The following is a 19,139-nucleotide window of genomic DNA, read 5'->3' as shown; positions in this document are numbered from 1 at the left end:
ATTGAGCGTTTGTTAAACTTCTTCCAAATGCTGGAGTAGGGACTGGTCAATAACAGGTACAGTAAACACTCAGGCATGACCTGATCATGTTCCTTAGGCCCAGAAGATGGGTCTGAGCAGCAAAGCGGCAGTGAAAAGCAAAAGGAACTCAACTTTGCACAGGGCTAGATGATAGACATTTATCTCGATTGCTAAACATCCCAGTACTTCCTTCATGCCACTCTCCCACATAAACAACTGCTGTTACTGGTGTCAGACACTGTGTCAGCAGAGATGGTAAAGCAGCAGATTTGCAGTCTGTGATAACAAATGGCTACGCAAGGGCAAAAGAAGCTGGCTCTGCCCCATGGGTTTTATGGGTATACACACAACACGCATCGTTAAGGATGGAGGCTAGAACGCAGGTTCACTCTGGTCGGTACTGGTGATACTCGAACCCCAAGCTCCAGGCCAGAAGACAGGGCTCGTGCCTCCTGTCCAGGAGGAGAAGCTCCAGCCCCCTACCTTCTGTGGGAACCCTCCACGGAGTAACACACACTCCTTTTTCCCATGGCCTGCCCCAGCCAAGGCCTGCATCAGTCATCCCTCACTCAGGAAAGCTCCAAATCATCCCAGAAACTCCAACACATCCTCCTGCATCCCTCCCTAGACCCTTCCTCCTATTGGCAGCATATCCTTCCCAGGAACCCCCCCAAATACACCTCCCAGACACTCAATTGAATTCCCAGTGCCTCCTCTCCCTGACCCACCACACATCCCCAAACCTCCTGCATCTCATCACAAACTCAGCATGCAACCCCCAGTTCCTCTCACCTCGCTGCAACCCTCCACAAGCCCCACTGTCCCCCCCACAAGCCCCTCCCAATACCACTAGGCCTCCCTCGCTCTACTGCTCCCCCAAAGCCCTCTCGGCCCCACACAAGGCCCCTGCTCCCCAGTGCCCCACACAAGGCCCTGATCCTAGTGCTTCCGCCCAGCCTCAATGCTCCCGCCCCAGCCCCTCACAGGGCCCTCGGCCCCACTGCTCCCAGCCCCTCACAGGGCCCTCGGCCCCACTGCTCCCCCCCCCAGCCCCTCACAGGGCCCTCGGCCCCACTGCTCCCCCCCCCCCAGCCCCTCACAGGGCCCTCGGCCCCACTGCTCCCCCCCCCCCAGCCCCTCACAGGGCCCTCGGCCCCACTGCTCCCCCCCCCCCAGCCCCTCACAGGGCCCTCGGCCCCACTGCTCCCCCCCCCAGCCCCTCACAGGGCCCTCGGCCCCACTGCTCCCCCCCCCCAGCCCCTCACAGGGCCCTCGGCCCCACTGCTCCCCCCCCCCAGCCCCTCACAGGGCCCTCGGCCCCACTGCTCCCCCCCCCCCAGCCCCTCACAGGGCCCTCGGCCCCACTGCTCCCCCCCCCCAGCCCCTCACAGGGCCCTCGGCCCCACTGCTCCCCCCCCCCAGCCCCTCACAGGGCCCTCGGCCCCACTGCTCCCCCCCCCCCCGCCCCTCACAGGCCCCGGCCCCACTGCTCCCCCCCCCCCAGCCCCTCACAGGGCCCTCGGCCCCACTGCTCCCCCCCCCCCACAGCCCCCCCCACTGCTACCCCCCCCAGCCCTCACAGGCCCCTCGGCCCCACTGCTCCCCCCCCCCAGCCCCTCACAGGGCCCTCGGCCCCACTGCTCCCCCCCCCAGCCCCTCACAAGGGCCCTCGGCCCCACTGCTCCCCCACCCAGCCCCTCACAGGCCCTCGGCCCCACTGCTCCCCCCCCCCAGCCCCTCACAGGGCCCTCGGCCCCACTGCTCCCCCCCCCCAGCCCCTCACAGGGCCCTCGGCCCCACTGCTCCCCCCCCCCACAGCCCCTCACAGGGCCCTCGGCCCCCACTGCTCCCCCCCCCCCAGCCCCTCACAGGGCCCTCGGCCCCACTGCTCCCCCCCCTCAGCCCCTCACAGGGCCCTCGGCCCCACTGCTCCCCCCCCCAGCCCCTCACAGGGCCCCCGCCCCTCTCCAGGCCGCAGCCCCGACCGCCTCACCAGTACTTGAGGATGGCGGTGACCTGGAGCGGGTTGGGCTGGTCGGGGTAGAGGCGGCGGCACTCGCCGTAGATACCGTGCAGCCCCGGCGGGAAGAGCGACGGGAAAGAGCCGGAGCCAGAGCCGGACCCCGAGCCTGAACCCGGCCCGCCAGCGGGGGGAGCCCCGCCAGGCCGCACGCCCTCCATGTCCCGGGGACGGCGCGGCGGAGGCGGCTGGTCCCAGCGCTGCACGGCCCGCTCCGCTCCCGGCCCGACGCGCGCCCGGCCCGGCCCGGCCCAAGCGGCGCGGCGGTGCGTTGCGGGAGGAGGGGGCGGGCCCCGCTGCCTTGGCGACGCTGAGTGACACGGAAGTTCCACCAATGGCGACGCGCGGCGAGGAGGCCGGCCACGCCTCTTCCCCCCCTCCACGCCACGCCGCGAGCGCGCCCTCTAGCGGCAGCGGCGGGGCCCCGCGTTAAGCGGGGCGAAGGGCGAGGGCGGGTCCCCGCGAGGAGCGGAGGGGAGCGCGGGGTGCAGGGGGTCCCGCGGGCGTGAGGGGGGGCCTGGGGGGGCAGGAGGGTACCGGCACCTGGGTGGGCCTGAGGGAAGAAGACGGGTCGCCGTGGGGCAGGGTGAGGGGCAGCAGGCGGGCAGGGGGCCCGGCTGGCGGGAGGCCAGGGGCCGAGGCCTGGTGGGCGCCTGCCCTGGCCCCGGCTCGGCCAGGGTGCTTACAGCGGGGCAGGGCCCGGCCCGGGGCAGCTCCCCGGCCGCAGACGCCCCCTGCCTCGGCGCTCCAGCCCATGCACCGTTACCTGAAGAAGTGGGACTGTGAATTGCAGCGGATCGGGAGCTGCTTCTGTCTGACTTGGGCTGTCTGCGCAGCAGGGCCCGGGCCAGCTGGGCGTGAGGCTGGGCACTCACCTCGGTGCTGTTCATAACCCCGTGGTTCTGTGGGACCATAGCTGTGCTCCAAGACATGGCCAGCTAATAGTCTTACAACCCTTGACTACTGCTCTTACAGCTCTTGCTCCTGCTATCTTTGTACCTTCTCCAGTCTTTGCTGTGCCTTTATGCACCTTCCCATATCTGTGGGTACCTCAGAGGCAGCTGTGAAGCCATGCAAGTAGGTGGAAGTTCAAGGGCTGTCTGGTCAAGGATCTTAGCTTGTGTACTAAGCACACTGAAGATCTGGATCATTTCTGAGTTGCAACTACATCTGTGGTCATGTGAAGCTTTGTATGCATGTGTGGGCCAGCATGTGCTCAACAGTACTACAGGTTTTTGCTAGAGCAGTGTCCTGCTTTTTAATCAGCAGAGAGGAAAAAATCTATAAAGTGCTGAAAGGACAGGGTAAGTACTCCTGCTTGTTGCATTTCTCATTTAAATAGCTGAAAGTTTATTCTAAAACCAATATTCACAATGTACCTTTTAGATCGCATATAGTCAAGAAGCTGACAAGCAGACAAATGACTCTCTACTGAGAAAGGAGGTGAGCAGTCAGTATTCTCATGAATCATTGCTTCCCACAACGAACAATATTTCACTCCTGCCATTATTGTGACATACTTTTTGTGACATCTGCCCAAGAAATCAGTTACAGTCCACTGAGAAGGTAAATATAACAGTCACATATGAAATGTTGTATTGGCTGAATACACACATAATGAGTCTCTCCTGACATTTACTGAGATGATACAATACAGGTCTTGAAATAATTGAAACCCATCCATCCTGTTATACAAAACCCCCCTTTTTTACACTAGGTGAATGGTGAAAAACATTAAAGATAAATACCTGAGATGAGACTACCTGCTTGGGCTAAAGGTAGAAACTGCAGAAGAGAAGTCCCAGTGTCTGCATGAAAGATGTAAGACAAGACAGGTGAGCTCTGAATCAGTCTTTGTGTATGCTTACTGGCACTGACGTTCATTTTAACTAATTTCAAGACCCAGTACTGTTGCTCAGTTTCAAGCAACCATATCATTTTAACATCTTTTTCAGTCATCGATCATCCAAAGCGCTTTTAGAACATGTAGCAAACGGAAAACAACACAGAGTGTGCTGTTTTATGTTAGAATGCCTACTATGTGCGTGTTCTTTGTACAGAAACTTCTTTTCTCTTTGCCACACCTCAAAAAACGCAGAGAAACAAGGCAATACTCAGACAGAACAGATGCGGCATGACTGGTGCTCTGTAGAGATGATCCCATGAAACGATGGGACAGTACAACACTTTCATTAGTGATAGATTCCCTCTGAAGAAGGTGTTGTGATCATCTCTTCTCTTTCCCTATCAGAAGAATTGGGGGTGGGGGGTGGAAGTCTATTAAACAGGAAACCAGCAAATCGAAATCTAGCGGGTTTTGGTGGAAGCGCACAGGCTCTGGAACACAACACCCACACGGCACCGGGGTTTCACGCTGAAGAGGCCGTTTACAGGCCGGAGGTGCTCCCGCAGCCGGGCCTTTTCCGCACTACGCCTCCCGGCATGCCCCGCTCCCGGCGCGCCTTCCCGGCAAGCGCCGCGCGGGGCCCGCACTACACTTCCCAGCAGGCACTGCAGGCAGAGGAATACATCACCCATGCCGCTGCGCGCCGCCGTTCTGCGCATGCGCCGCCGAGGGCTGGGCTGTTGCTCCCTGACGGGTGGCTGCGGCGGGTCCTCGCCATGGAGTCCTACGACGTGATAGCGAACCAGCCCGTCGTGATAGACAACGTGAGTGCGGGCGGCCGCGCGTCCCTGGAGCTGGGAGGGCGGGAAGGGTTCGCGGGCCGCAATCCCTTTGTCATCGGGGACGGCCGCGCCCCGCCCGCCGCCCCCCCCCCCCTCGCCGGCTGGGCCGCCGCCTCGGGCCCTCGTACAGCGCCGTACGCTGCGTCCTCGCGGGCAGCCGCTGGGGCGGGGCTGCCGCGGATCGGCGCGCCGCGATTGGCTGCGGTGTCTGCCTGTCATCCGCCGGAGGGCTGCTGCCCCTCGCTGGTGGGGAGCGGCCCCCGCCACCGCCGAGATGCCTGTTGGCTGGGAGGGGCGGGGCGACCCCATTGGCTGGGGCGGCTGTCAGTCAGTGGGGGCAACCCGCCGTTACCTGCCGGAGAGGGGCGCCTCCCGCCCCGGTCTCGCGGGGTGTACCTGTGCTGATTGGCGGCTAGATCTGTCCGTCAGGTGGGGCTGCGCCCCCGCCTCGCGGCCCCGCCTTGTCCCTCTTTGTGCCTGGGGGACAATGGGGGCTGCTGGGCCTGGCTTTGGCCAGACTCCCAGCATGCTCTGGGGCAGGCCTTGGCCAGGCTCCCGGCATGCTCCGAGGGGGTCTGCGCTTCTCAGCTGGACCATGCTGGAGATGGTTCCCTGAGGCCAACACCCCCGGTCACGGGCCCAGTGAAAGGGGGACAGTCACCCCCAGTACCAGCCACCTGTACCCGGCGCATCCAGCCCAGCAGTCACAGCGAGGGAGTGCCGGCACCCAAGGCATGGACTCCGGTGCTGAAGCCTGCAGGAGGCCGAGCTCCTGAAGGGAATGCTCCCAACGTGGGTTGCATCAGCGTAATTTGACAGTGGGGTGTGGTGTTGCAGATGGCAGCTCATAGCTGATAATGCTTCTCATTGGCTCCAAGCAGACCTTCAACCTGCGTGGGTAATGCCTCAGTCTGAGATGAGTGAGAGCGATTGCATGCCTTGGTGAGGTACTTCTGGATCCAGTTCTGATTAGGTCTGTCCATGCTGGCCTCCCGAGAGAGAGGACCATCCAGCAAGGGGTGGGGAGTATATCTTGGAGGGAACCTCCTTCAGTGTTGAGTCACAGATTCATGCTCCTCCCTTCTGACTTACATTGCCAGCAATTCAGATTTTGTTGTTTCGAAGGGTCAGTGTTGCATTGCCTTCTTTCTCCATAATCTTAATTTCTGCTGAATCTTTTTGCCATGTGACATACGGACGTGCTAGCCTAGCACTTTTCAATGTATTACTTTTTTTTTTTTTTTTCTCCCATAAGCTGAATGATGGTCAGTCTTCTGAGACCAAGCCAATTATTCTTCTGACCTCTTCTTTGTTATTGATCCCAGTTTCTTCTTTGCAGCCTGAGCTCTCTGATACAGTTTTGGTTTTGTTTCTTCCCCTGGAATCACAGCAGAGAGACTTAAGTTAGACATTGAAGGAAAATATCTAACGGATATTTGAATTGACTATGTGGAGAAAAACATGTTATCTTCTTTATTTGAGACGTTAAAGAATAAGTTACGTTGATTGTTCTTACAAATGACTGGAGTAGCACTGCCCCTGTTGTGGCATCACATGATCAGCTAACCATTAAAGTTATTTCCAGGCACTCTGAGGATGACTTTGTTGTGTTGTAGTCATGTAATAGCAGCCTATATCTAATTTCAGCATATCCTGTCATTATTTAGCATAATGATTACCATCGCTGCTTCAGACCTGAGGAAGGGCTCGTGTGCCAGCAACTGACTGTCTCTTTTCTCGTTTTATCAGCTGGCCTTCATAAAAGCTAATTCTTCTTCTTGCCTCTCTGATAAATTAGCCCCCCCCACCCCATCCCCTGCCTGAACAAGAAGCAGAATGAAGCAGTTGTTGTGACATCTGCCTTTAATGCTGGCAGCCGAAGAGCCTTGTCGGTGACACTGCATTTTTGGTACTCTTCTGAGTTCATGCAGGATGGGAAGTGGAGCTGCACAGAGCAGGTACTGCTGTTCCTGCTGCCTCATTCCTGCATTTCCTCAGAGCGCTGCAGACACCTTTTCAAGGCTGTATGCTATCCTGTCTTACTCTCATGTGTGCTTATGTATGGGATGGTGGGGAGGGGAAATGAGATACTGATCTAGTGAACAAGCCAGACATACCGCCCCTGTGCCCAGTCCCAGTATCTCCCTGCCCTGCTCTGGATTCTTGGAGCCTTCCAAAAGGGCATTAAAATATATTGCTAAAAACTCAACAAGGAGGGGTTTTTTCCTCTTACCAAACAGTATGCTCAGCTGCATGTTTTCTGTAAGGGGAATGTTGTAATACATGGTGAGAGGTTGGAGCTGTACCTCAGCACACCCTTAATACTCTTCATTGTCTAATAAGTAATTTTCAAGAGTTGTGTTCCCATCTTGCACTCCAGAAAGCTCTCCCTGAAATAAATGCTCTGGAAGCCCTGATGAACACAATGTACATGTAAATAGACAGAATGGTTCAGCTGTGGCCTAATCCATTGAATTGTCTCTGTTTACATAAAATAGGAGAAAATTTGGCTTTGTAGTCTTAAGTGATGGCATTTTAAACAGCTGAGCTGTCAGTAAGGACCGTTCTGTCTTTGGTTTGTTCTTGGTCTTATAAAATGTATATCTAATAAAATAGTTTTACAACAATACAAAATGTGCACTCCCCATAAAAAGTACTACATGGCAGATGGACTGTTGGTGATTTCCATTTAAATTTGAGTCCTAAATGCATCAAGATGAATGAATCAATAACCGACTAGCTGCAGAGCTAGCAGAAGAGGCATGTTCAGTTACTTCAAGGTACTCACAAGAATTTTCCATGACAATCTTCCTTGACCTTGACATTTGACATGGTTTTTCTTTCTTCTTTTATTCTTTTGCTCAGATTAAAGAAACAAACCAAATAAAACATCGTGAAAGCCCAGCCAGGATATTTACTGGTGGAAGGACGTTAACATCTAAATTTTTTTTAATAAGAGCTTGTTAGCAGAAGTGAGGATGCATGGTTTGTTCCTTATTTGAAACAAAGATGAAAAAACAGGTCTTTACTCTAAATCTTCTGAATCACCCAGAGTTATTTCAAAATTTAAACCTTTTCCTCTCATTGTATAGGAATCTCAGACTGGTCTGTAATAAATAGATTTACTCAGTGCACACATAACTTCAAAGAAGTAAAATGTTTTTAAGAATAATTGAATAGGTCAGAAAGTGCTGTCAGGTCTTTGTACTGCGGAGATAGCAAACAGCTGTGCTTGCTTTATTCCCAGGCACTTGGAAGCACAACTGTGTTGAAGTCCCATCCTACCAGCACATTCAAAACAGTCATTTGTCTTTGACTTCAGCTAGGAGTTCTGAACTACTGACACGTTCGGTTAACTTTGAACTTCAGTATGTAAATCTTAAAATGCATAACTTGCTGGGAATCTCACTAGGATACACTGGGTAATTTTTGGCCTGGCATAAGACAGTTTCGATCTCTGTGTTAAAATAAGAACATCATTGTTCTCCTGAAACCACTTGCCAGCAGCAGACTGTGCTAGAGGCAAGATCAGTCATTATCTTGAATAAAATATTAAATAAGCACAATATTCTGATGTAGTTTTATGTTACTGTGTTTGATTCAGCTCCTTTGCTACAAAGATGGTATTATTTCACAGGTACAGAGTTGTTTATAAGCTATAATAAGGAAAATCAACAATAGTTTAGTTTTATTCCTTCCTTGGCTTTGAAGTGAATAGCCAGAAGAGAGTCTGTCTAAAGGGAGGTCTTTTTAACACTTCACAGGCCACTTTGTCACACTGGTACCTGTTAGTGCAGACCTTGGGATGCAACTGGAGCCGAGTCCCTCTTGCCCAGAGGGAGTAGTCCTGCCCCAGTGCCAGCTCTGGTGTACTCCTTGAGCCAGCCCGGCTGCAGGTGTTTTGTCAGGAGACAAGGATTCAAGTAATCTACTTTCTATACATTTTATAACTAACTAGGTCTGGTTTGCAGGGTGTTCCTGATAATCATGTCTTACAGATGCATCCTGGCAAATCTGACTGGCAGTTTTAAGGCAGGAGTGCCCCAGCCCTCATGGCAGATCACACACGCTCTGTGCAAAGCCCAGCACCTTAGCTGAAACTGCTGATGAAAGTAGTTTGGGAATAAGGCACTAGACTCTGAACTGGAGAGGCTGGAGCCACCCCACATTCTTTTCTGCTGAGCCTGCTCTGGCTGGTAACCTCCGGCACTGGAACGGGGCAGGCAGCTGGGACGGCAGTACCAGAAACCACTGTAGCCAGAGCTTGTCTGTCTGGCAGAGTCTCGAGCAACTCATTTGGCCTCAGCCTCTGAGTGAAAGTGGTGATGCTGACCTACGCAGAGGTGGCAGGGAGGGAAAAGTGGTGGAGGAGTTGTGTCACTGCTCATTTTAAAATGCTCTGGGCAGCCAAAATGTCTTTTTGGCCTCAGAAACAGCAGTCCTGCTGCAGAGCTCTTGAGTGTGAACAGGCGCTTCACAGGTCACAGGTTTCGTTGCAAACTCACATGCTTTGCTCCCAGTATGGAGTAAAGCAGAACTGCACCTCTTTCTGCAGAAGAGCTTGCTCCCATGATAGTCTAGGATTACCAGTGAAACAGCTTATCTGGGGAGCTTCTATGAAAATCTGCTCCTTAGCAAAACTTGGGTGTTTCTGCAAGCTGCTCATTGTTTCAAGATGTCATTCCCTTATGCAGGGAGATGAAATGGAGGAGGGGAAGGAGTCAGCATGGATCCGAGTTGATGATGGGGTTCCCAGGATACTTCTGGATGATACCGACAGGAACAGGAGCTGCGGGGCCAGATGCCCAGCACTGACTCCCTGCCAGGGCCTCCCTGTGGCTGGTTCTACCCACTCTGTGTTTGCTGCTTGTGCTGTTTAGAATGTTGCAGAAGGCTTTTTGGATTTGTGCCTCTCTGACTGCCATACCTAATCTCTTCTTCCTTGTCCCTTCTAAACAAGCCCTATCCTGTCAGCCGCTCTTCCTGCCTCCAGCCTTTCCCCCTGCAGTCTGACTGGCACCTTTGTTCTTTCCAGACACCAGTCTGGGTTTGTTTCCAGTGTCTTTTCTGACCACATTTCTGTGACATGCCTCCTTAGCATTAGTTTATCCATCACCTGACGTTCTTTTCCCTAGTGTCTGCTCCAACCTGTTTCACACAGTCCTTGCCTACTCCTTTCTCTGACTTTACCCACCTTGCTCCATCCTTTCCAAATCTTCTTCTGAGAGGCCTACAGCTTTCATCCTCCCTCTTTTAGCAGTGGCCCCTGAAGCTGGCAGGGTTCACATGCTCTTGCTTGGCTTTCTGGAGTGCTTTCTTCAACCCAGAGGGTATTTGAGATTGATAGAAAACTGCAGAGCTTAGATTTAGCCTCCTGCACCCCTAGCAATAGCACAGGGTATAAAGATAACTGCCTGTATAGAGTGGCACTTGGGTGTGTACCCAGAGCAGCACAAGGACCCTCCGGGTGCCCCTCTGTGCTTGTGCCATGTGTGATGTGTTGCTGCCAGGGAGCGTGCCAGTTACTCCCCTCTAGTGACCAAGCTGGCCTGCTGGCACCTTCCCATCCCCAACCCTGCCTGGAGCATCGGTCCATGGGGAGCTTTATTCCTAGTAAAAAGGAGAGGATTCGGCACTGCCGATGTACTTTGCTACTCCTTTAAAACTTGCAAAGATGACTGAATGAATGATAAGCTCATTTATTTATCTGTTGCTTCCACAGGGCTCGGGTGTGATTAAAGCGGGTTTTGCAGGCGATCAAATACCGAAATACTGCTTTCCAAACTAGTAAGTATTCTGCTGGTCTTGGTAAGTCCTTAGTACTGTGTACCAGTTCTTTGATACATAAATGGGAAGAATCGTTCAGTTTTGTAATTGAAGAAATGAGTTATTCTTTTTTTGCCTGCTGCACAGAAGCATCAGGGAGAGGAGATCTCTGCTATTAAGTACTATGAGATTTTCTGGGGGGACGCATCATAAAAGATGACATCACTTTGTCACGCTTAACACCCAGCCAAAGCTGTAAGATGCTTTAGTCGTGAGGCATGAGGAAAAGGACCAGGAAAAAGACAAAGCTGGGAGGAGAGGTGTGAAGACCTCTATATTTCTTTGAAATGTGGCCTGATGTCTTGATTCCTGCTAAACTTCCTTGGAAGTTTTCTGAGAGTTTTACTGGAAAGGGGACTGCTGGATCAGGAACTCTGCACGGTCACTGGCTTTTATTTTCAGTGGGTTGGGTTTTTAATGAGTATATTTGTGTTCTGAGCAATGTGCTCTGTATGGTGAGGTGGGCATGGGACTGCAAGTGTCTAATCTGAGGTCAGGCAACACTATGTGGATCTATCTGCTCAGACCATTGCTCAGTCTAGCCACATCCACCCCAGGCACTGTTGGAACAAAGAAGTCCTGAATCATCAGGGAAAGTATGGCCAGACTCAGCTGGCTTATATCCTGCCAATTCTGTCTACGATCTGTTCCCTTCACTGCTGATTCTGAGATTATCTTGGACCAAACCTGGAGCTGTCTGCACCTGGTAGTGCCCCCAGGCTCCCCTATTGCTTTAGAAAGTACTGGTTAGGACAGAGGGGAACACAAAGTAATTAATCCTTCTGTGTGGCTGAGTGCTCTCCTCTAGAAGCATTTATACTCTTGCCTCTGTTCTAGTGTGGGGAGACCAAAGCATGTTCGTGTTATGGCTGGTGCTTTAGAAGGGGACATTTTCATAGGTCCAAAGGCAGAGGTAAGAAAACCTATATACTGCGTTTCTCCATATATCTCTGCATGCTGCTGTAAGGAGGGGTTGTAGCGCTTGTGCTTAAAAGGGCTGTGGCTCCTTGGTATCTGCATACAGATCTGAAGAGCAGAATGGATTGTCACTCCTAACTTACTGCAGACCATTTTCCCCAAGTCCTCCTATATCTTCTTTTTTTTTCTAGGCTACTTCTAGGTCTGTATGGTTACATCCCCATCTCTTTGACTGGGAACTTTAGAAACGGACCCTGCTTGGTTGCCTTTTATCTCCCTGGTGTGGGCAAGAACCTGGCTTTCCACAGTCCTGCTTTTGTCAGCATGCGTCCTATGGTCTCACATTTCTTGTGAGCCCTCTGAACTACATTGCCCAATACCACCCCGTTATGCTTTATATCATGACTGAGCTGGTAGAACAAAGTACCATTTTGATAGGTGTCTGTATGTTGGCTTGAAAAGCATTAGGATGGAATGTGCTCTGCAAACGCCAGACTTTCCTACTTGGTATAAAAAGGCCTTGTTTCATCTTGTGAATAGATGTTTGTGATTAATGTTCGGGGTTTGCCCTATATGTTAGAGATAAGTTGTCTTTTAGTGGAATCCAAAGTAAGTGAGTTTGACATTAAATCATAGTGTTCGGAAATGTGATTGATTGAGTCTCTGACAGGTATGCTTTGTTGCCCTTTCTATTTGCTCAGGAGCACAGAGGTCTCCTCACGATCCGATACCCAATGGAGCATGGCATAGTGAAGGACTGGAATGACATGGAGCGCATTTGGCAGTATGTGTATTCAAAAGACCAGCTTCAGACATTCTCGGAGGAGGTGAGATACTGCATTACGGAATGGCACAGGTGTCATTCAGTGTGTGTATTAACACTGGGAGCCTGGGAACTCCAGGAAAGATTTGGGACTTTTCCTTTGCTTTTCCTTCTAAATCTGTCTGTTGTTAAATTAGGATCTTTCACATCCCAGGAGATAACTGCACAAGAAGTGTCTAAGCAGAATTCTTCCCCAGATCTGATGTTCTGGCCTGATTAAAAATCTGACTTTCAGCATTTGTTATTCACACTGTCTTAATGATTCTGCTCTAGGCCAAGTGCTGCTAACTTTTCCTGTTCTGCTTGGGCAACAGGCATATCCACTCAGCAGTCCCATGATTTGAACTGAGGAAGGAGAAAACCACAATTCCATGGTCTGGAAAGAGCTGACCAAAAATTATTAAATGACTGAGAGCAATAAGTTATATAAGTGGAGCAGGAATATTTCTGCCCGCTCATGCCAAAACTGTAGGCCTTCACCCTTTCTTAGGGTCTGTGTATTTTGGCTAATCTGGCTGACTTTTGGTGGAGAGTCATCTTGTTCATCCTTCATGGGGTAGGGTTGCTCACATAGTAGATTTCCTAACACTTAATAACTAGACCAGAACCTTCCTGGTTTTCCAACTTAATACAGGTTATTCACAGTCTAATACAGCTCAGTAGCTGAAATTACTCCCTCCTACTTGTCCTCTTGCACCAGTGGTTCCTAAACTGAAAAAATAAACAGAAAATTTCACGAACGCATGTCTAGCTGCCTCCTGGTTATTGCAGCACAGCTTCTTCTTTTCTTTACCAGCATCCTGTGCTGCTGACAGAAGCACCCCTAAACCCACGCAAGAACAGAGAGCGTGCTGCTGAGGTGTTTTTTGAGACCTTCAATGTGCCAGCACTATTCATCTCCATGCAAGCTGTGCTTAGCCTGTAAGTGCCATTCATCTTTGATCTGTGCTTGTGAAATGCTGCCGTGAAAACCATTTTTCACAAACCAAAAAAACCCTGTGGAAGACCACACTGGTGTCAGACTTACCCCCTTTTCAAGCAAGAACTGAAACTCAATTTTAATTTTTGTAATAAAGAGTTTATGGGAATTTGCTGAACTATGATGAGAGCTAGGGTTTTTTGGGTTTTTTTAGCCCCTGCTCATGTGAAATCTCTGCTCCCTGAGTTGACGCTGGATGTGCTGCATGCTTGTGGTCACTTTGAATTGCCTGTTCTGACTTGATTGTTTGCCCCTTTGCTAGCTACGCAACTGGGAGGACTACAGGAGTGGTGCTGGACTCCGGGGATGGTGTTACCCATGCGGTTCCCATCTATGAAGGCTTTGCCATGCCTCACTCCATCATGCGGATTGACGTTGCTGGCCGTGATGTTTCACGCTTCCTGCGCCTCTATCTCCGAAAGGAAGGCTATGACTTCCACACAACCTCTGAGTTTGAGATTGTCAAGACCATCAAGGAGGTGATTTATTGTCTGTTTCTGTGTTTGTCCAAGAAGAGATTTCTGCCCAAGGGAGGTTGTGGCTTTTGAAATCTAGTAGGAAGTGCTGGCCCACCTAGCTCCACACCTCATTCCTTTATCTACCCGAGGGATGTTGGGGCCATTAAGATAATGAAAGGACTGGAGCATCTCTCATAGGAGGAAAGGCTGAGAGAGCTGGGACTGTTGAGCTGCGAGAAGAAGTTTGGGAAGGATTTCATCAATGTGTAGAAATTTCTGAAGGGAGGGTGCAAAGAAAACAGAGCAAGGCTCATTTCCAGTGACAGGATAAGATGCACAAACAGAGGTTCTGTCTGAACATAACTTTTCTGCTGTGAGGGCAACCAAGCACTGGCACAAGTTGTCCAGAGAGTTGTGGAGTCTCCATCTTTGGTGATACTTAAAAGCCATCTGGACATGGTCCTGAGCAACCTGCTGTAGGTGACATTGCTTGAATAAGGGGGTGGACAAGATGACCTCCAGGGGTCCCTTGCAACCTCAGTCATCCTGTATTCTGGGAGACATATAGTCAGGGTTGCGTCTAATCCCTATTGAGAGGCTGTTAACGTGGAGATGAAGACAGGCTGGTGGTTCAGAATCTGTTTTGTTTATCTGTGCTGCAGTTTCTCAAGAGTCTCATACCTTTCACTAGTGTTTGTTTACCCTTCAGGGTAAGGGTCTCTGAAGTCTGTGGCAGGTAGGGAACACAAGTGGGATATTGCAAGTTGCTCCCCCTTACCCTTGTGAAAGAATTCACTCACAGCATTCACGTTTACAAAAGGTTCCCCTCTTCGTAGAGTCTGCAGTGTTTAATGACCTTAGAGGTATGCACCAGTTGGGAAAGGCGTGATTAAGGTCACTCGCAAAGCAGTTACCTTGGCTTCTGTTGTGGGCCAAGGGAGGAGGACAGAGGTGGGACGGAGGGTAGCTCGGAGCTGGTGACTGCTCACAGCATGATGCACACATGGATGAGTTGCGATCTTGATTTCAGCAAGGCTGTGTGACACTTGCGGTTGCCTGCACATCTGTACCTTCAGTACATGGTGTCAGTTCTCAGGGCAGTGCTGGCTGTGGTTGCTGTGGCTGATGCCTGGCAGTTGCTGCCATGCTGCGGGCCCCATCACAAGCTGTGGTTGCCACAGGTAGCACTGGGCTGAGTCAGCAGCCCGTGCTAGGGCTTCAGAGTGTTAAGCTATTCTTGAGCCTGTGACCTACCGGCAAAGAACCATAGTGGAAATCATGCGCTTGCTCTGCATGGCTGTAGGTCAGCATGGCTGGGCTGAGGGAGCAGGGCTTGTACTTCATGTCGCGGTACAGCTGAATGGCTTCTACCTGTTACCCAGAGCAGGAGACTTCACAGGACTGTAGGTTTTAGCTACTCTGTTCTACAAGTACTGATTGCTGAATGACAGAAAAAGCTGATTTGTAAAAATACTGCAGCACCTGTAGACCAGAAGATCTAGCGATCGGAGGCTTGCTGGAGAACTCTGTTTCAGAAGCAGCCTGTTCTGTACCAAGCGTCAGTTGCAGTGCAATTGCAGTGGCCTTACAGAACGGAAAAGAGTCTTGTATGCCTCATAAATGGCCAAGGCTCCCTTTGCATTTTGGGTGGTGAAACTATTAAAAGATGTTGTGCTGACTATTAAACACAACACCTTGCACCAGTACAGTCTCTTCTCTGGACTATACACTTAGGGAACAAAGAGCAGGGGAAAGTGAGCCAAGTCCTACTTTGCATACTGACTGTCCTCACCAGTGAGATTGCTGAAGAAGGGAGGAAAGAACCTGATGTTTGCTCTCCGACCTATACCTTTTGCTTTAAGATTAATTTTAGCTGCAGAAAGTGTTGCAGATTTCTAGGATATATGTGCTTGGAATAGCAGTGAGGTTTCTGTGATGTTGGTGCCATTTGTCACTTGATTTGCAAATCTGAGGGGTTGAGTGTGGCTTCTTAACGTTTGCAGCTTTCTTGCCTCTGGAAAAGTTTGGATTAGCAGCCTGAAGGCACTGTGGCAAGCACAAAGCTGAGATCCTGTACGTGGGAGTTTCTCAGTCGCAAAAGCTGCTTATGATCTATTGGAGTCTGTCTGAATTGAGTTGGGCTTTGGTTTTTTTTAAGAGGAAAAAAACTGGGGAAGAAATTTGGAGATGTTGAAAAGTCTAGAGGAGAAATTGCCTTAAAAGGGGAACCCTTAATACCTACTTCAGTGGGATCATTGTTCTCTGTGTTTTGGTTTACTGTGAGGATGGTCAAATACCCTCAGGTTGCCCAGAGAGGTTTGTAGATTCTCCATCTGTGGAGATACTCCAGACATGGCTGGGCATGGTGTTGGGCAGCCTGCTCTAGCTGACCCTGCCTGAGCAGGGGGTTGGACTAGAGGATCTCAAGAGGCCCCTTCAAACCTGAATGTTTCTGTGATTCTGTTTAGATAACTTTTTTTTAATCCTCAAATTATGACCATTTGGAATAACAAAGCTTACTGTGGAATCAAAAATATGGGGTGCTGGAGCAGTTTGAAGAGTCAGAGTATTTTGTTGCCTGTAAGTTTAAATGTAGGTGGGCAATAGGAAATGAGCAGCTTAATCGTATTAAGAAATTTTTGCTGTTAGCTATTAGCTGTTGTTTACCCTGTTGAAATGCAATGGTGGACTTTCTTTGCACTCCTAATCCATTGTGAGTTACCTGAACCCACCTGTATACAGGGTTAATGTCACAAAAGGTGTTTCAGGTGCTTGTTTTACTTTGCCCTAGGTAGTTGGGAAGTGCTCGCAGGATAGTTACCCCATCTGTGCTAGAGGGAGGTAACTTCTAAGCAGTGAGAAAGAGCTGGAAGCAAGAGGTGAGCAGCAGCTAGAGGGGGTGTAAGCATCCGTGATGTCTCTAATCATCACACGGAGCTGTAGCATGAATAGGTATTTTACCTGATGCAAACCCAAAAGGTTTTTTCTCCAGCAAAAAGTACTGTTGAAATTGGTCTCCCCAAAGGGATACATGGATTTTGATTGTTGGTAAGAAAAGTATTTTATTGGAGGCAATTTAATGTTTACCCTTTTCATCTTCTTCTCCCTGACTGTTTCCTCTGCAGCGTGCCTGCTACCTGTCAATAAACCCCCAGAAGGATGAGACTCTGGAGACCGAGAAGGCTCAGTACTACCTGCCAGATGGAAGCACTATTGAGGTTTGTAAGGACCACCCTCAGAGGATGCCTGAAGTGAAGCACAGGGTTTCTTTCCAGAATAGCTTTCCGTCTAAAGACGGGAAATGTAATGTGGTGGTAGGTGAGAGGGAATAACTTTAAAAGAGCAGAACTCATTCCAGGCTGTTGACTGGGCACTAGAATTTTTAGGGGAAGAAAAGATTGTTAGGAACCTCACAACTACTACTAGAATCCTGGGTAAGGATGCAGCATGACCATGGGGGCTCTGAGCTGTTTGAGTGCAGGCTCTGATCTAGCAAATCTTTATGGAGATCAGGTACGAGTGTGGGTAGTTATCAGCTCACTAAATTCAGCAGTGGTTTTGTATGTGGCTTTTGTCCTGCCTAGAGGGGCCGAAACAATTGCTTTGAAGAGTGAGTTTGGACTGCTCCTCAAAGACTGAGCCCCTTATGGAATGCTTGAAGGAAGGGAAATACAGGTCTTGGTTCCAGCGCCAGGGATGGATCTGCTGCTCCCTTTTCTGCCTGCTGTATGGGGCTGAGCAAGCTTCAATCTCTTTAATCTGCAAAGGGAAATAGAGCCTTTTCCAGCAGCAGTATGCCAGACTGGCATTCACTTGGGAGCTGGTGATGCAGCGTGAATGTCCAGGAAACTTTGTTACTCTGAAAGTTTCACCTAAGAAAGGCCCAAACTGCAGGCAGTGAACAGAGCCACACTTAGCTCCCTTCCCCTCTGTACTAACTTCTTCCCTTGCAGATTGGCCCTGCCCGTTTTCGAGCCCCGGAGCTGCTGTTCCGGCCAGACCTGATAGGGGAGGAATGTGAAGGACTCCACGAGGTGCTTGTTTTTGCCATTCAAAAATCAGACATGGACCTGAGGCGAACGCTGTTCTCCAACATCGTGCTGTCTGGAGGCTCCACGCTTTTCAAAGGTTCATGCCTCTCCTCTTTTGGTGGGCTGTGACATACATGGTGTCTTGCTTCCTTCTTGTGTGGAAACCGGAAAGATAACCTAGATCGCGCTCAAACTTGTCCTGTGGGGTGAGGGCTGTGGGAACTCTGCTCTCTCAGGGCGGGTTACTGTCTCATTTTCTGTGTCCTGGTCATACCCTTCTAGATACGCAAGACGCCTGGGCCCTTGTACATCACTTTCTGGGCTTGAAGGGCTTTGATGTTTTCCTCCTATCACTCTGTCTGTGTCAGGACTGAATCGCTGCATTCATTCCTGCTGCTGTAGTTCAGGGTGGTACTAAAAGGCTCTTGCACACCAGAGACCTCAGGTGATGCGAGTCCAGCAGCTGTGGTACTGCATGAAGCATCAGCTATGTATATGCAAAAAGCTTTCTACCCATCCCCTCAGGGCTCTGTTGGTCCCCATCAGCTTAAAGACATCCTCTGCCAGAACCTGTCACCCTGTTACCCACAGGTGGAGATCTCCAGATAGATCCTTGTCTTCCTGTTCAAACCCAGCTCCCCTGTACAAATGGGCTGGGCACAGGAGGAATGCCCAGGGAAGGAAGTGGTCCTAGCTGGAAATCTTGTTTGCTCGTCTCAAGTTGCTGCTGGAGGGATAGAGCCTGTTGTGCCAGTGTCTGAGGTCTCCGAGTGAGACAAAATCGCGTTGCCTCGCTGACTGTGTTCTGTGTCTGTCCAAACTGGTCTCTCTGTGAGATCTGGAGTGGGATATTTGAATAGGATTGCATGGGACATGTCCACATAGTTAGTAGATGGAACTTGGGATTTTGCTGAGGGCTCACACTACACATTTTCTGTCTTGTGTAGGCTTTGGTGACAGGCTGTTGAGTGAAGTGAAGAAACTAGCTCCGAAGGACGTCAAAATAAGGGTAGGAGCAATCTCTTCTGTGTTTATCATGTACTACGTGTGTTGTTCTGTGGCCTTTAAAGAACCATGCTGAGAGTGCAGCTGCCATTTGCTTCAAACCAGAAATTACTTACCTGAGACAGCCCAGCAGTATTTGCTGTTGTGATGAAAACCTGTTTGGTTTCATCACTGAGAAGGTGCCTCCTCTGACACTTGACCCCTGTCCAGGACCCTGGACCACAGCGGCTGTTTTGGCAGAGGCTGTTGGGTGCCTTTTTGGTAGGAGAGATCACACCCGTGTTTGCTGCTGTTAGCTGTAGTGAAATGGGAGCAGCGTGCCAGGAGGAGCAGAGTGGAGCTTGGGAAGGTACTGACTGATTCTGTCTTT

General features: G+C 50.7%; 2 protein-coding genes across 7 annotated transcripts in view; one reads left to right on the top strand and one right to left on the bottom strand.

Annotated features, from left to right (window-relative positions):
- The window catches only part of SUFU (SUFU negative regulator of hedgehog signaling), a 102,006-nt gene extending 99,071 nt beyond the window's left edge, over positions 1-2,935 (bottom strand). For 2 of the 5 annotated variants that reach the window (XM_037401401.1, XM_037401402.1), the window contains exon 1: positions 2,015-2,310. In XM_037401401.1, the coding sequence (XP_037257298.1) occupies positions 2,015-2,202 (188 nt within the window). In that variant the 5' untranslated portion in view covers positions 2,203-2,310. Of the gene's footprint in view, positions 1-2,014; positions 2,311-2,916 lie in introns of those variants that run through there. The other 3 variants (XM_037401405.1, XM_037401403.1, XM_037401404.1) reach the window with 3 other exon arrangements.
- A 1,638-nt stretch (positions 2,936-4,573) lies between these two features.
- The window catches only part of ACTR1A (actin related protein 1A), a 16,168-nt gene continuing 1,602 nt past the window's right edge, over positions 4,574-19,139 (top strand). Inside the window, exons 1-9 of one of the 2 annotated variants that reach the window (XM_037399452.1) lie at positions 4,574-4,711; positions 10,452-10,516; positions 11,393-11,468; positions 12,175-12,300; positions 13,093-13,217; positions 13,538-13,754; positions 16,859-16,951; positions 17,687-17,861; positions 18,712-18,773. In XM_037399452.1, coding sequence (XP_037255349.1) covers positions 4,664-4,711; positions 10,452-10,516; positions 11,393-11,468; positions 12,175-12,300; positions 13,093-13,217; positions 13,538-13,754; positions 16,859-16,951; positions 17,687-17,861; positions 18,712-18,773 — 987 coding nt within the window. In that variant the 5' untranslated portion in view covers positions 4,574-4,663. The remainder of the gene's footprint in view (positions 4,712-10,451; positions 10,517-11,392; positions 11,469-12,174; positions 12,301-13,092; positions 13,218-13,537; positions 13,755-16,858; positions 16,952-17,686; positions 17,862-18,711; positions 18,774-19,139) is intronic. The other variant, XM_037399453.1, reaches the window with a different exon arrangement.

This window comes from Falco rusticolus, chromosome 9 (assembly GCF_015220075.1).
Source record: "Falco rusticolus isolate bFalRus1 chromosome 9, bFalRus1.pri, whole genome shotgun sequence".
Classification (NCBI taxonomy): Eukaryota; Metazoa; Chordata; class Aves; order Falconiformes; family Falconidae; genus Falco; species Falco rusticolus.
Note: the sequence above shows the minus strand (reverse complement) of the source record. Positions and strands in the feature narration are given on the sequence as shown.